Below are 12,035 nucleotides of genomic sequence, written 5' to 3'. Positions count from 1 at the left end.
TATAAAAAAAGGGCTTTAAATAAAAGGCTTTGGAGATTCTCTGGTGATGGTCCCTCTGCAGCCGCGGGAAAGGACAGCACCGGCCCTGCCCAGCGAGGGCAGCGGGTGAGAAGCGACTCTGCGGCACCGAGCAGCCCCAGCGCCGAGGCCACCGGTGCTGCTGGAAGTTGACCCGTGGCCCCGGCGCTGGGGCACCACTGAGGGGTTCCACCGGGGGGCTGGGGGCGTGAACTGAACCCTACAGAAAACCTGGCTTCAGCAGGGCATTTTTCGGGCGTGCTGACCAGCCCGGGGGCCCGCGGCGGGGGCTGCCACCCCGGCGGGCGCAGGCACCAGCCGCCGCGCTGAGGCGCCGCAGCCAGCGGGGAGCGGCGGCTGCCCCGCAGCGACCGCGACGCCCGCCCCGCGGAGCTCCCGCCGGCGGCGGCGCGGGGGCCCGCCGAGCCAGGCCGGCACCGGCCCCCGCAGCCAAACGCCCCACGCGCGGCGCCCGTTCTCTCGCGGCCGCCGGCCCGGCTCCCGCGCCGCCCGCCGCCGGCCCGCCCCTTCCCCTGCCGCGGGCCGCGAGGCCGCCAACGGCCATCGCCCCGCCCCGCCGGCCGGGCCCCGCCCCCCCCGGCGCGCGCCCACCCCCGCGGCGCCGCTGCAGCCCCCGCGCACATATAGGCTCCTCCGCCGCACTCCCCGCGCCGCCGCCGCCTCTTCCCGGCATGGCACAGGGCTCTACCTCACTATGGCAGCAGCAGCGCGGCACAGCACCCTGGACTTCCTGCTCGGCGCCACAGGTAACCACTGCCGCCGCCGCGGCGGAAGAGAGGGGAGAGGGAGGGGGTCGCGCCTCCCTTCCCCCCCACCGCCGTGGCGGTGTGTCGCGCCCCGCCCCCCCTTGCCGCCGAGGAAGCGGCGCGGCCGCTCCCCCGCCCGCCAGGCCCCGCGCAGGCGCCCCCTCCCCCGGGCCTTCCTCTGGCGCCCCTGCCCGGCCGTTTCCCCCCCAGCGTGCGCCGCCGGCGGCGGGCAGGTGCCCCCGCGCTCCCGGGGGCCGCCATGCCGCCCGGCCCGCCCCGGGCAGGCGAGCGGCCCGCTGCGGCCTCCTGCCCTGAGCCCGCCGTGCCGCGCGGCCGCCCCGCGCTGGGGACAGCCCGGCTCGGGGTGAGGCGGCGGTGCAGGGACGGGGCGGGGGCGGCAGTGCAGGTGCCCCCGCTCCCGCCGGTCGCCGCGGCGGGCTTTCCCCGCGGGGGGAAGCGGGCGGGCGGGAGGTGCCGCGCCGCGGGCCCGGGGGGAGGGAGGGCGGGCCTGGCTGTTTCCGAGCGGCCGGGCCGGGGCTCCCCCCGGAGCCCGCCTCGGCTCGGCGCCCCGGTTAGTGCAGCCCTTGCACCGCGCTTCAGGCGGGGGCGGTGAAACGGGCTCGTAACTCCCGCAGAGCCAGGGGCGGGTACAGTGCGTGAGCGTCTTGTCACTTCGGTGTTTCCCTAACCTCGTCGCAAAAGCGGGAAGGAGGCGATTGGCGATGAAACTCGGCTATGGATGAGCCACCGGCTGTTTCAGGGCTTGACTCCGTAGTTATCTGTAGGGGGCATCTTCGAGCCAGAAACCGAGGAAACCACCACGTTTCTCAACGGCCGGGATGGGTGAAAAGGTTTAATCGAGGGGGAGCTGCCACGGGCGCCAGCGCCGGGTGGCGAAGTGGGAGAATGCTGAGCAAGGCCGCCGGCTCGGGCAGGCCTTCCCCCTCCGCGGCACCCTCCCCTGGGGCAGGCCCTTCCCGGGGCCGGCGTGCCTCCGGGCGCCTGACCTTCTGTGACGTCCCCCTTTCTTTTTATTTCCCCTTTCTGTAGGGAGGGGTGTGTGAGGGTAGCTCCCCGCATCTACAAATAAAATCTATCGATAATTTGATTTGGGAGAGAGGTTCCCGGCCCCGGGGACTTTGCTGCGTGCTGTGCCCTTCGTGGCGTTGCTGCGTTTGCACTTTGGAGAGCCGGGACCAGAGAGGAGGAAAGTATCAGAGGAGTTATTCCCAAACTCAGGATATTGCACTTCAGGATATTCTACCCCGTTTCACGGTGGAAGTCTTCCAGTTTCCATTTCACAGTGAGATTTTTGTAGTGCAGCTTAGTCACTCTAATGGTGACCTAACAGTGAACGAGATAGTCCTGCCATTTTCCTTGTACCTTGTTGCTTGACTGATCTAGCATGAGCAGAATCAGGAAGGTAGACCAGTCTAAAAGCAATTTTTGTGGATTACACCCGGCCCCTGCAATGATCTCTTTGCCTTTTTAGTTCCCTAAATTATAACGGGTTCGAGGATTACATCAGTAACTGGCTTCTGCAGAAGAGTCAGAATTGCCAGGGAAAAGAGTAGGACTAGGTGTATTGAAAATAAGCTGCAGTTATATTAGCTGCTGTATGATACGAAAACTACGCCATTAATTAAAGAGTGTGGTAATGATCTTAAGTCTTGTCTTGCTTTCAGGTAGCTTTTCTATTCCATTTCCCTTTACTTTTGAAGACAATGTTTGGATCTTTCTCCAAGAAGGTGGATGTGCCTAAATGGGGGTGGGGGGATGGACCAATGGTAGAAGTGTTGCTGTGTAGATTAAAGAAGGGAAGAAGCTTTTTTCCCTTCTTATGTTCGTTTCAGCACAGTAGACATGTTTAGTGACATGTGAAGTGCTTTCTTTCCACCCATGACAGCTCTGAAGTTGGCTTGTACTTTTCAAGTGAAATTTTTCCTCTCATCTAGTGCTTACGGCCCAAAGCATAAACAAGTGTCTGTAGAGGAAAAATTGGTGAATGTACATTTGTAGTTTGTGTAATAACATGGAGACTCTTTTGAGATTTGGTTTTTTATTTGCTTCAGAAAGTTGCTTTGAAAGGGTAAGAACTTGTTGGAAAATTAGTTTTAACTGTCTTAAAGTTTACTGTTTGGAATTATTGCTGGATTATACAGTTCATAATACAGCTGCACAAGCAGTTGTGCCAACACTTAGGGCCAGGGCACAGGTGAGTGAGCTGGTGGAGGAGAGCAGTGATTACCTGAGCTGACACAGTTACTGAAATAAATTCTTATGAAACTCTTGTGGGAATTAGCACACAATGGGAATGCCAGGGCTGTAGTGCAGGTAAGGCAATGCTTGAGTTTTTAAGAAAAAGGATGAGTGGACATGTGTGCACATGGTCTGTTTTTCTTCAAATTAACATTTTCATGGAGATAAAAAGAAGAGGGGATGACCTTTGTGGGCTGAGCCTCCTCCTCTTTAGGCCCTCTGTCAGTGGCTTTGTTCCTGTCCGCAGGGTCCACTGCTCAATTCTGACACTGTGTGTGTGTGGGAAACTTGGCGAGCAGATCAAGCCTGTCATCAGTAGGAATACATTTAAATAAAAAAATAGCTAATGGCTACAGTACTTTCGTCTAAATATCGTTGGATGTAGACAATGTATTAGGAGATATTCTTTACTAATAAACTTGTGAAAGAAAAATCTAACTGGAATCATGTATACTGGATTTGACTTGCAAAAATTACTTTATACTTTAGTTATATAGTGTTTTGCTGCATAACTGTACTTATTGGAGACAAACATGACTTACAAAATTTTTCTTTTGGAGGCTTTTTTCAAGGGGAGGCACTAACTGCTTTACAAGTTAATTAAAAATACATAAAATGTCTCAGCTGAAGTATCCATTACAATGTAAGAAAGTGCCATTAACTCTACTGGCAGTCCTATGTCATAGACCTTTGGCCTATTTTTAAGCAGACAGGAATGCTGTCAGGTGAAGCTTTAGTATGCAGTCAGGGGTGTAAAGATTTAGATAACCCTCACATCCTTTTTTTTGTTTGTTTACAGCTGTTTAATAATACTGCATGCTATACTCCAGTGTTTGACATCTTTAAAGGTGTAATAACTAACTAGTCATGCATGTTGTGTTCTGAAAGAATCTTGATTGTAATACATGTTCTGAGTTATTCTACATGTTCTTTCAGTATTGAAGCTTTTACTTGGGCTATCAAATTGTTAAATATTTGAATTGCATGCAGTTAAGCTAATATTTTCATTCTTGTCTTTGTTTTGATTGGAAGTGTTAATGTTCTTCATAGAGCAGGACCACAATTTTATGTGCTTGTTCTTGGCTGTGCTGACCTAAACTTTTGGAGGGGGGGAAGAGTTGACAAGGCTTTTAGTTCTGCATCTCTTTGGAGCCTTGTAGTTGAGTTTCCTTACTTTAAGGACTGATTAAAAAAAATGCCTTTCCGAGGGGACAATCTCCCAGAAACAGGAGTGTTTAAGAGAACTGAATGATGAGGAGGGGTGCTGTATGGGCTCTTTCTCTCTGCCATCTCTGAAACATCTACCTGAATTTCTACGTGTGAAAACTCTACACAAGTTCAGCTGCTTGTGTGTGAGCTGCATCCTGCTGTAGTAAAGGCAATTTGGAGTTGGTGCTGGTTTGGCTTAATAGGCAGGTAATTAGCAGTTCTAGCTGTTGATTCATGGTTCATCCCACAAGAAGCATGGAAATACCAGAGAAAGCAGGAAGACATGACTGGTATTGAAAACTTGGTGTCTCTTGCAGAGTTTTTCCACAAGTAAGTCAGTCTTGTGTATGAAGGAGAAAGGCTTAAACTAATACTAAATGTTTGGCAGTTTCTAAGATCATAAATGGAAAACTCATCAATAAAACCTTTGAGCACTTGGCTGTATATAGAGTTATTTTTAAATTGATATTCTCTGTCATGGATTTTTTTGTTGCCTAATGTACAAGAGATTCTAGGGCTTTCTTTTTCTTTTAAGGCAGATTCTGCTACTATGACTGGAGTTGGCTGCAGTTAGCAGTAAAAACACATTAAGTATATTTGAACATACTGGGGGGGGGGGGGATGGCATCTCTAAGCCTTGTAGCTCGATTTGACTGGTTCTGTCAAGTATTAGGTTGTCTGAAGTGCTGAAACATCTGATTACAGTGATAACATGCAGATGATATGCTTATCTCTTTTCTTTACCGTATTGATTTATGGTACGTTACCAGATTTGCTGACTCCTTGACTATGATCTGTATGTGAAGACCATGTAAATAAAGATTAAACAAGACTGAAGTAAATGCCTCTGGAGCTTGCAACTCTGTTATCAGCCTTGCGGAAGGGTGTGTTTGCAGCTAGCTTGTAGCTGCGGTTCAGGAACGGGTCCGTATTAGTTGTGCTCCCTTAGCAGCCTCTGTGAGTGGTGTGGACTCAGCCTGTGCTCTTGGCTGGGCTGTTTTGAGCTGAGCCCTGTAGGTCTCCACAGTCACTTCTGGCAGGCCTGGGCCAAAAACTGGCCTGTTGTGTGTCAGAGCACAAATGGGGCTTGTCAGGAGGCGTTAATACAGGAACTAATAACTTTCCATTTTTAGCAGTAAGGACTGCTGTAAACTCCTTCCCTGCTTTTGTTGGTTTCCAGTTTTGAAGGTTAAAATGCTTTATGAATGGAACTCTGAAAATATAATTATCTGAATCTCCAGCATAATGTCAAGTACTTGATGGCTGCTTGCTCAGACATGAAGGAACTGTCACCTGCAAAGGTGCAGGTTAACAGCATGGGAGATGTTTTCCGTGAGGGCCTAGTTTCCTGCAGGAAATAAAAACTGCTTTTGACACATCAGTATTTCCCATTTCGGGTATACTTCTCTGACCATGCTTTTTTAATATCAAAATCCTTGGAAGGAGAGGAAAGTACATATGACAAATACTAAGCACTTTGCTTAATGCATTTCTAGAAGATGCTCAGATACCAGGTGACGAAAGTGGCTTGAGAGATGTAAGTGAACAGGAGAGCTGGTATTACTTGGGCATGCTGAAGTTCTGTTACGAAGTACATTTTCTCTTTTACTGCTTTTTTGCATGAAAGGGCTACAGATATTTCAACAGGTGATAATGTTTGAAATGTGAACAGTCTTTATGTGCCAGTTGATGGACTTTAGTTTATGCATTACTGGGAGAGACAAATGAAGTTAGTGGAGCTGAGGTGTTGAAACCACATTTGTTGATGTTAAGGCTCAAGCTATACATCATATGAAGTTTTCTGGGTGCATAAATAGTCTATGTAAAGGTGGTATGCCAAACTTATGTATGAGAATGTTGGTTTGCATATGCCTTTGGCTTACTTCTTTGCCTGCTGCTCAGCTCTGATAATCTATTGGGATGAAGTGTTGCAAGAAGTTTAATGAAATGCTGTCTTTACATAGCAAAATTAAACTTGACCAGTCATCAAGTCTGGAAGAGTCTGTTGTGATGCTTATATGTTTAAAAGATAAAAGATACTGTTTGTGGGTTGTCCAGAAAAGTATGACAAATATTTCACATGTCTGTCTCTAGATAAGCAAATACTGCTTCTCTTTTAAAGAACAGTGAATTTATATGAAGTGGAAAAAACTATAATAATCTTACAGGGTAAAGTAGCAATTAGGGAAAGGAAAAAAGTTAAAAGCTTTTTTCCTAACTAAACTTTTGTGTGATTGTTAAACAGCAATGTGACTTACAGAATGCCAGCCACTGTTACTTGTGGAGGCCTGTAAGTGGTTTTTTGTCCAGAGTTACCAGAGTGTGACAGGACTTCTGGTGAGCTGTGGTGCACCATTCCAGAAGATCTGCATTTAAAAAGTTGTTGTTAACCATAATAGGATGTCACATCATAACTAGCTGCAATTAAATGCCAGGTATAGGAAAACCACTTTTAAAGCATATATTTGATCAAAAATACAGAAAGAAATAATCTGTAAATGTCAAAGTGAATGGGAGAGACTCTTAAAAGATTCTTTAACTCTGCATGTGATTACTGTGAAAGGTATAGTAACCTGGTAGTTCTTTGCTGCTTTTACCCTCTTTCTGACTTTGTTGTTAAAGGGGCAGTACTTAAATAGCTTCTCCTTCAGAGTTGTCCTGGCTGTCAGAATTTGGCATGGTTGGTGTCTTAAACTTTTTTTGGTCTTGTGGAATGTTCTTGTAGGACTTGCCCTACCTAACTGAAAAATGTTCCTCTAATAGCCAGCTGAAAATGGTCCCTCAAGTGCTCCCAGCAGGAATGAGTGGCTTCTAAAAGTTTTGCCAAAAGCTAACAAGGAAAAACCCCTCTATAGATCTCTGTGGTGAGTTCTTTTTAAATTTCGCTAGTGTGTTGTGATGCCGGAGTCGTGATGCCGGAGTCGTCAGGAGTGAGCCTTCGGATGCTGATGAATCCACAAGCAGGAAGCCTGTATTTGTGCCATAAACAAGTCGGGGAAAAGTTTGCTTGCAGTGCCTGATTTCCCAAGTAACTCCTCAGTCATGTCAGATGATAATAAAATATTTGTGCAAAAAAGATCAAGGTAGATACTGGAAGGTGATCCTTTGTGTTCATTCTTTCCTTTCAAGTAGTTTCAGATTCAGACACGCTGGAAGTATTTTAACCTTGACTTTGCTGGCTCTGCTGTAGTCAGCCACTGTTACAGTGAAAGGCTTATTCTCCTGTCTCTGGGTATTTTATTAATGATGTTCATAATTGAGCTTTTTGGTAGGCCACTGTCTGTGTTTGATTGCTTAACTCTCTGCACTGGTACAGATTTTCAGATACTTCTGTGGATGGTGCATTCTAGATTCTGCAGGAATCTCTGCAGGACTGTGACATAATGCAGAGGCCATGTATACCTGCTGTCCTCCTAAACTCTGGTGTTGCTTGTCTAATGAGTGGATAGAGATTCTGGGTGGCAGAATTTTGGAGACTAGTAAGCTTACTACTACATGTAGTAAATGTTTAATAACAAAGCTGAGCTGCTTCACTTTAAGTGATCTGTTTTAAGCCTTCATTGAATCAGACTGCATGACTTAATAAAATAATCTGTACACAAGTGCATGGTTATATGTGTAACAGTCCCCCAGATAGATTTATGTCCTCAACTGGTCAGTAGGATTTATCCTTCCCGAGTGCTCTTAAAATGCAAAATGCCTTCGGTAAGGCTCTGATCTTCTCCCAGAAGTCAAGAATATATTAATTGGGAAGTCAGTCTGTGGGCTGACAGGAAAAGAAAGTGGCCTCTGGTTACAGAACTTTTATTAATAAGCACTTTCATGTTCACAACTAATCTTAAGTTAGTCTTCAAGCATAAATGAGCTCTAAATAAGTAGCAAATGCTTTCTTCTGGTTCTTTCAATATGTATGTTGCAGTCATGAGTCTTAATTTGTGCTTGAAAAGACTTTCTAGTCTACCTAATTTCATATGTGCAATGTGCTTGCTTTATTCAAGCAAGAAAATTATTTGTTTAGTTAACACTTAAGTTGTCTTAGTGACTAGCTTTACATTAAAGCATGAGAACATAGTGTTATTTTGATGATTTACTTTGCAATTTGGCTCACCTGAGGGGTTGCTATCCTGGTAAGGGGAGGAGGCTAAAACAGAGAAATGTTTTGTGCAACTGGTACAATCTGTGTTTCTTGGTTTCTTCATTCTGCCCCTTTACTCTGGTCTTCTCTGTGCTGTACCCTCTACCTAGGTTGCATGCCTGCCTCTGCTGTATTCCAAAAGCACTGAACAGCATGGTTATTGCCACCAAACCATAAAATAGATGTAGAATGACCAACGCTGCCAGGAATGTGGCATTCACTTAGAAAGAATGACAAAAAAGTAGTTGTGTACTTGAATCTCTTTTGCAGTAATGGTGCTCAGCTTCTGCTGCATGTTTGATGTGTAGCAGAGGTCATGTTAAGAGTAAGAAAAGCTCCTTGATATGAGGATTCCTGTTTCTTAAAGCATTTGTACCAGAGATCCTACATGATGAGGAATAAAACTGCCCAACCATGTTAGCATTCTTTACTTCCTTACTTAAATGACTGAAAAGTCATGGGAGACTGAGATAGAGTGGGAATGCTGTGATATAGTCTAGTAAACCTTATGTTCTGCTCTCACTGATTTAATTAAACTCCATGTTATGGTGTTTTGTGATTGAATATACTGAAATAATCAAGTCTTGTAACTGCGTTATCTGTCCTTGTAGCAGAAGTTCACTATTTAACCTTTTCAAAAGGAAGTTTTTGTCTTAAAGACTAGATGGAAATGGAATATTGGCTTTTAAATGCTGCCAGTGAAAGCGTTCTGCCACATCACTTCTATTCAAATGTGGAGCCCAACCTGCTGTTCTTGTGTGTTGAATTTCAAATGATAAGATACCTTACAAAATTGACCTTATAGTTGAGATCATGGCTGTTAAGTGTAACACTGTTTCAGATTAATCTGTGTATGTGCTTACTGGTGGTACTTTGAAATGTGACGGTACTGTTATTCTGCAATTTGATAATAGATGTTTTTAATATTGTAATCCAGTAACTAGAATTTTATGTCCCCTTGGAGCACAAAGAGTAAGGCTGAAACCTCCCTGCTGTTGGAAAATACATTTTTATTGAGGCTGAGGTTACAGAAGACTTCAGGAATTTCAGATTCACAAAACAACATGGGGTATTCAATACACAAGATCACTTCTGGTTTTACATGTACAGTAAATTAAATTTTTGGTTGTCCTGATACAAGAAATTGAATAGAGGAAGGGTGAAGGAGTAACTTCTTTACTGTATTTTTTCCATTATGGAAGTAGATGGAGCTGATAGGTCTATAGTTGCTGAAAACTTAAGGTTGTATGTAGAGTTTTCCCTTAAATGTGATTAGGGAATCTCACCCTGCTTTTGTGAAAGAACTGAAAGAAAAATCTCTCTCTATCAGAGCTCAAAGGAGGAAGTGCGAAAAGGTGATTTTACGTTACTGACTTTTAAACAACAGAAGGTAAGCAGACTGCATCTCTGGGAATAAGGTTTTTGTTTTTATATATGCATGTACTTTGCCCTGATTGTAGAAGTTGAAGCACAGCCGTTCCTGTTCATTGTCCATACACTTGCTTTTAGCTGAATTCTTGCACAGTGTTTTAAGTAATGACTTGCTGGTTGTGTACCCTGAACTTGAATTGTTGTTATTGTATAGGAGGGGCTAGAGGAAAGTGGCTCTGTAGCTCTGTTCTCTTTACCTTGACTTTGGAGATTTGGACAAAGATTGAAGGTATTTATTATTCCATAAAGGTGATACATGACTGTATGGGCTATCTTGGAAAATGAGTTTGTGTGCTAGTGTCATCTGAAAGCTCCTGTATATTTTGTTACTCTGGTCACCATTATTACTAAGGGTATACTAGTGTAGTTTAGTATAGTAGTTTTGAAACTACAAGAAAAAGTTCAGCTTTTTAAAGGTGGTGTTGGGAAAGTTGAAATAGCTTTTCTTTTTTCCCCTTGCATTCCTTTGTCTGAAGCTGTGCTTCCACAGAGCTCATTCTGGTGAGTGGAAGAGGGAAGACAAGTCAACTTTGGGAGGTTCCTGCATGTGGGGAAGATGAAGGCAGAAGGTAGGTGTAGATTGTGGAAGGTGTGTAGTACTCTATACCTAGGACTGGGTTCCTTGCTCCTTGTAGATGTGTGACCCTGCAATGGTTCTCTTGGTGCATCTGAGCAAAGAATCTGGGATTGAAAGAAAATTAGTATCACTCCTATCTTCAAAAGAACGAGAAGGAAGATCCAGGAAACTACAAGCCAGTCAACTTTATCTTGATACCTAGGAAAGTGATGGAGTAAACCTTGGGAACTGTATTTTCAAACCTATTGAGGACTAGAAAGTGTTTGGATGTAGGTGACATGGATTTACAAAGGGGAGATCATGCCTGACCCACCTGATAGCATTCTGTGGTCAAAAGACTGGCTTGATGGAGGAGGCAAGAGTAGTGGTTGCTGTTTGTCTAGATTTTAGCAAGGCTCTTCACACTGTTTCCAATAACATCTTCATGGACAAAGTGGTGAATTACAGAGTGAAGAAATCCACAATGAGAAGTGGATTGAGAACTGAACTACTGGGCCCAAGAGGTTGTGTTCAGCAACAAAAAGTCCACCTGGAGGCCAGTCAGTAATAGTGTACTCAAGGAGGGGTAGATAGTGGGGCCAATGCACTTCAGTATCTTCATTAATGACCTGGGCATTGGGACAGAGTGCATCCTTGGCAAGCTTGCAGATGACACAAAACTGGGAGGAGTGGTTGATGCACTGTAGGCATTCCTGGCCTACAGGAACTCAATGAAGTTCAACTAAAGGGAATGCCGAGTCTTGCACCTGGGAAGAATGACCCCATGCACAAGTACAGGCTAGGGAGAGCTTTGCCTTTCAGCTTAGTGATCCTTCCCTGCAACTCGGCCCTGGTGAAGCATATCTGGAGTGCTGGGTCCAGTGCTGGGCTTCCCAGTATAAGAGTTGGTCCTACTGGAGTAGGCCCAGCGTAGGGCAATGAACATGATTAAAGGACTGGAGCATCTGTCATACAAGGAGAGGCTGGATGAGCTGGGACTGCTGAGCCTGAAGTAGAGAAGGCTCAGGGGGATCTTCTCCATATAGAATCATTTAGGTTGGAAAAGATTCTTAAGATTGAGTCCAGCCGTTAACACTACCAAGTCCACCACTAAACCATGTCCTTAAGTGCCATGTCAAATTATGTATGTGTATATATATATATATATATATAAAAATACCTGATGCGGGGAGTAGAGAAGATGGAGCTGGACTTTCCTCAGTGGTGCCCTGTGTGACAGAACAAGAGGCAGTGGGCACAAACTGAAACACATGAAACTTGACCTGAGTGTAAGAAAACACTTTTCATCGTGAGGGTGGTCGAGCACTGGAACAGGTTACCCACAGAGGCAGTGGAGTCTTAAGTTGTAGAGACAGCAAAAACCTGACTGCGTGTGGCCCTAAGCAACCTGCTGTAATTGAGCCTGCTCTGAGCAGGGGGTTGGATGGGACAATATCCAGAGGTCCCTCCCAACCTCTGCTGTTCTGTGGTAGCTACCTGACCGGGCTGTGCCAGAGGGATGTACACAGAACTGACTTTACATGGAAAAATCAGACCAGGCTTCCTCAGGGGGTATGGTCACATCATTGGCTTAAGCACTTTTTCACCCTTCCCTCTCACTCCTTTTTATCAGCACTAGCTCTTAAAATACATGTTGCAT

At 45.7% G+C, this 12,035-nt stretch overlaps 1 protein-coding gene across 3 annotated transcripts in view; it reads left to right on the top strand.

The window, feature by feature from the left end:
- The first annotated feature begins 609 nt into the window (after positions 1-609).
- SMS (spermine synthase) overlaps positions 610-12,035 on the top strand; it is a 53,868-nt gene continuing 42,442 nt past the window's right edge. For 2 of the 3 annotated variants that reach the window (XR_012040002.1, XM_072848920.1), the window contains exon 1: positions 612-785. Coding sequence is in view for 2 of the 3 variants with exons in the window: in XM_072848920.1 (XP_072705021.1) it covers positions 734-785 (52 nt within the window). In the remaining variant the exon portion in view is untranslated. Of the gene's footprint in view, positions 786-12,035 lie in introns of all 3 variants that reach the window. The other variant, XM_072848931.1, reaches the window with a different exon arrangement.

This window comes from Ciconia boyciana, chromosome 1 (assembly GCF_034638445.1).
Source record: "Ciconia boyciana chromosome 1, ASM3463844v1, whole genome shotgun sequence".
Classification (NCBI taxonomy): Eukaryota; Metazoa; Chordata; class Aves; order Ciconiiformes; family Ciconiidae; genus Ciconia; species Ciconia boyciana.
Note: the sequence above shows the minus strand (reverse complement) of the source record. Positions and strands in the feature narration are given on the sequence as shown.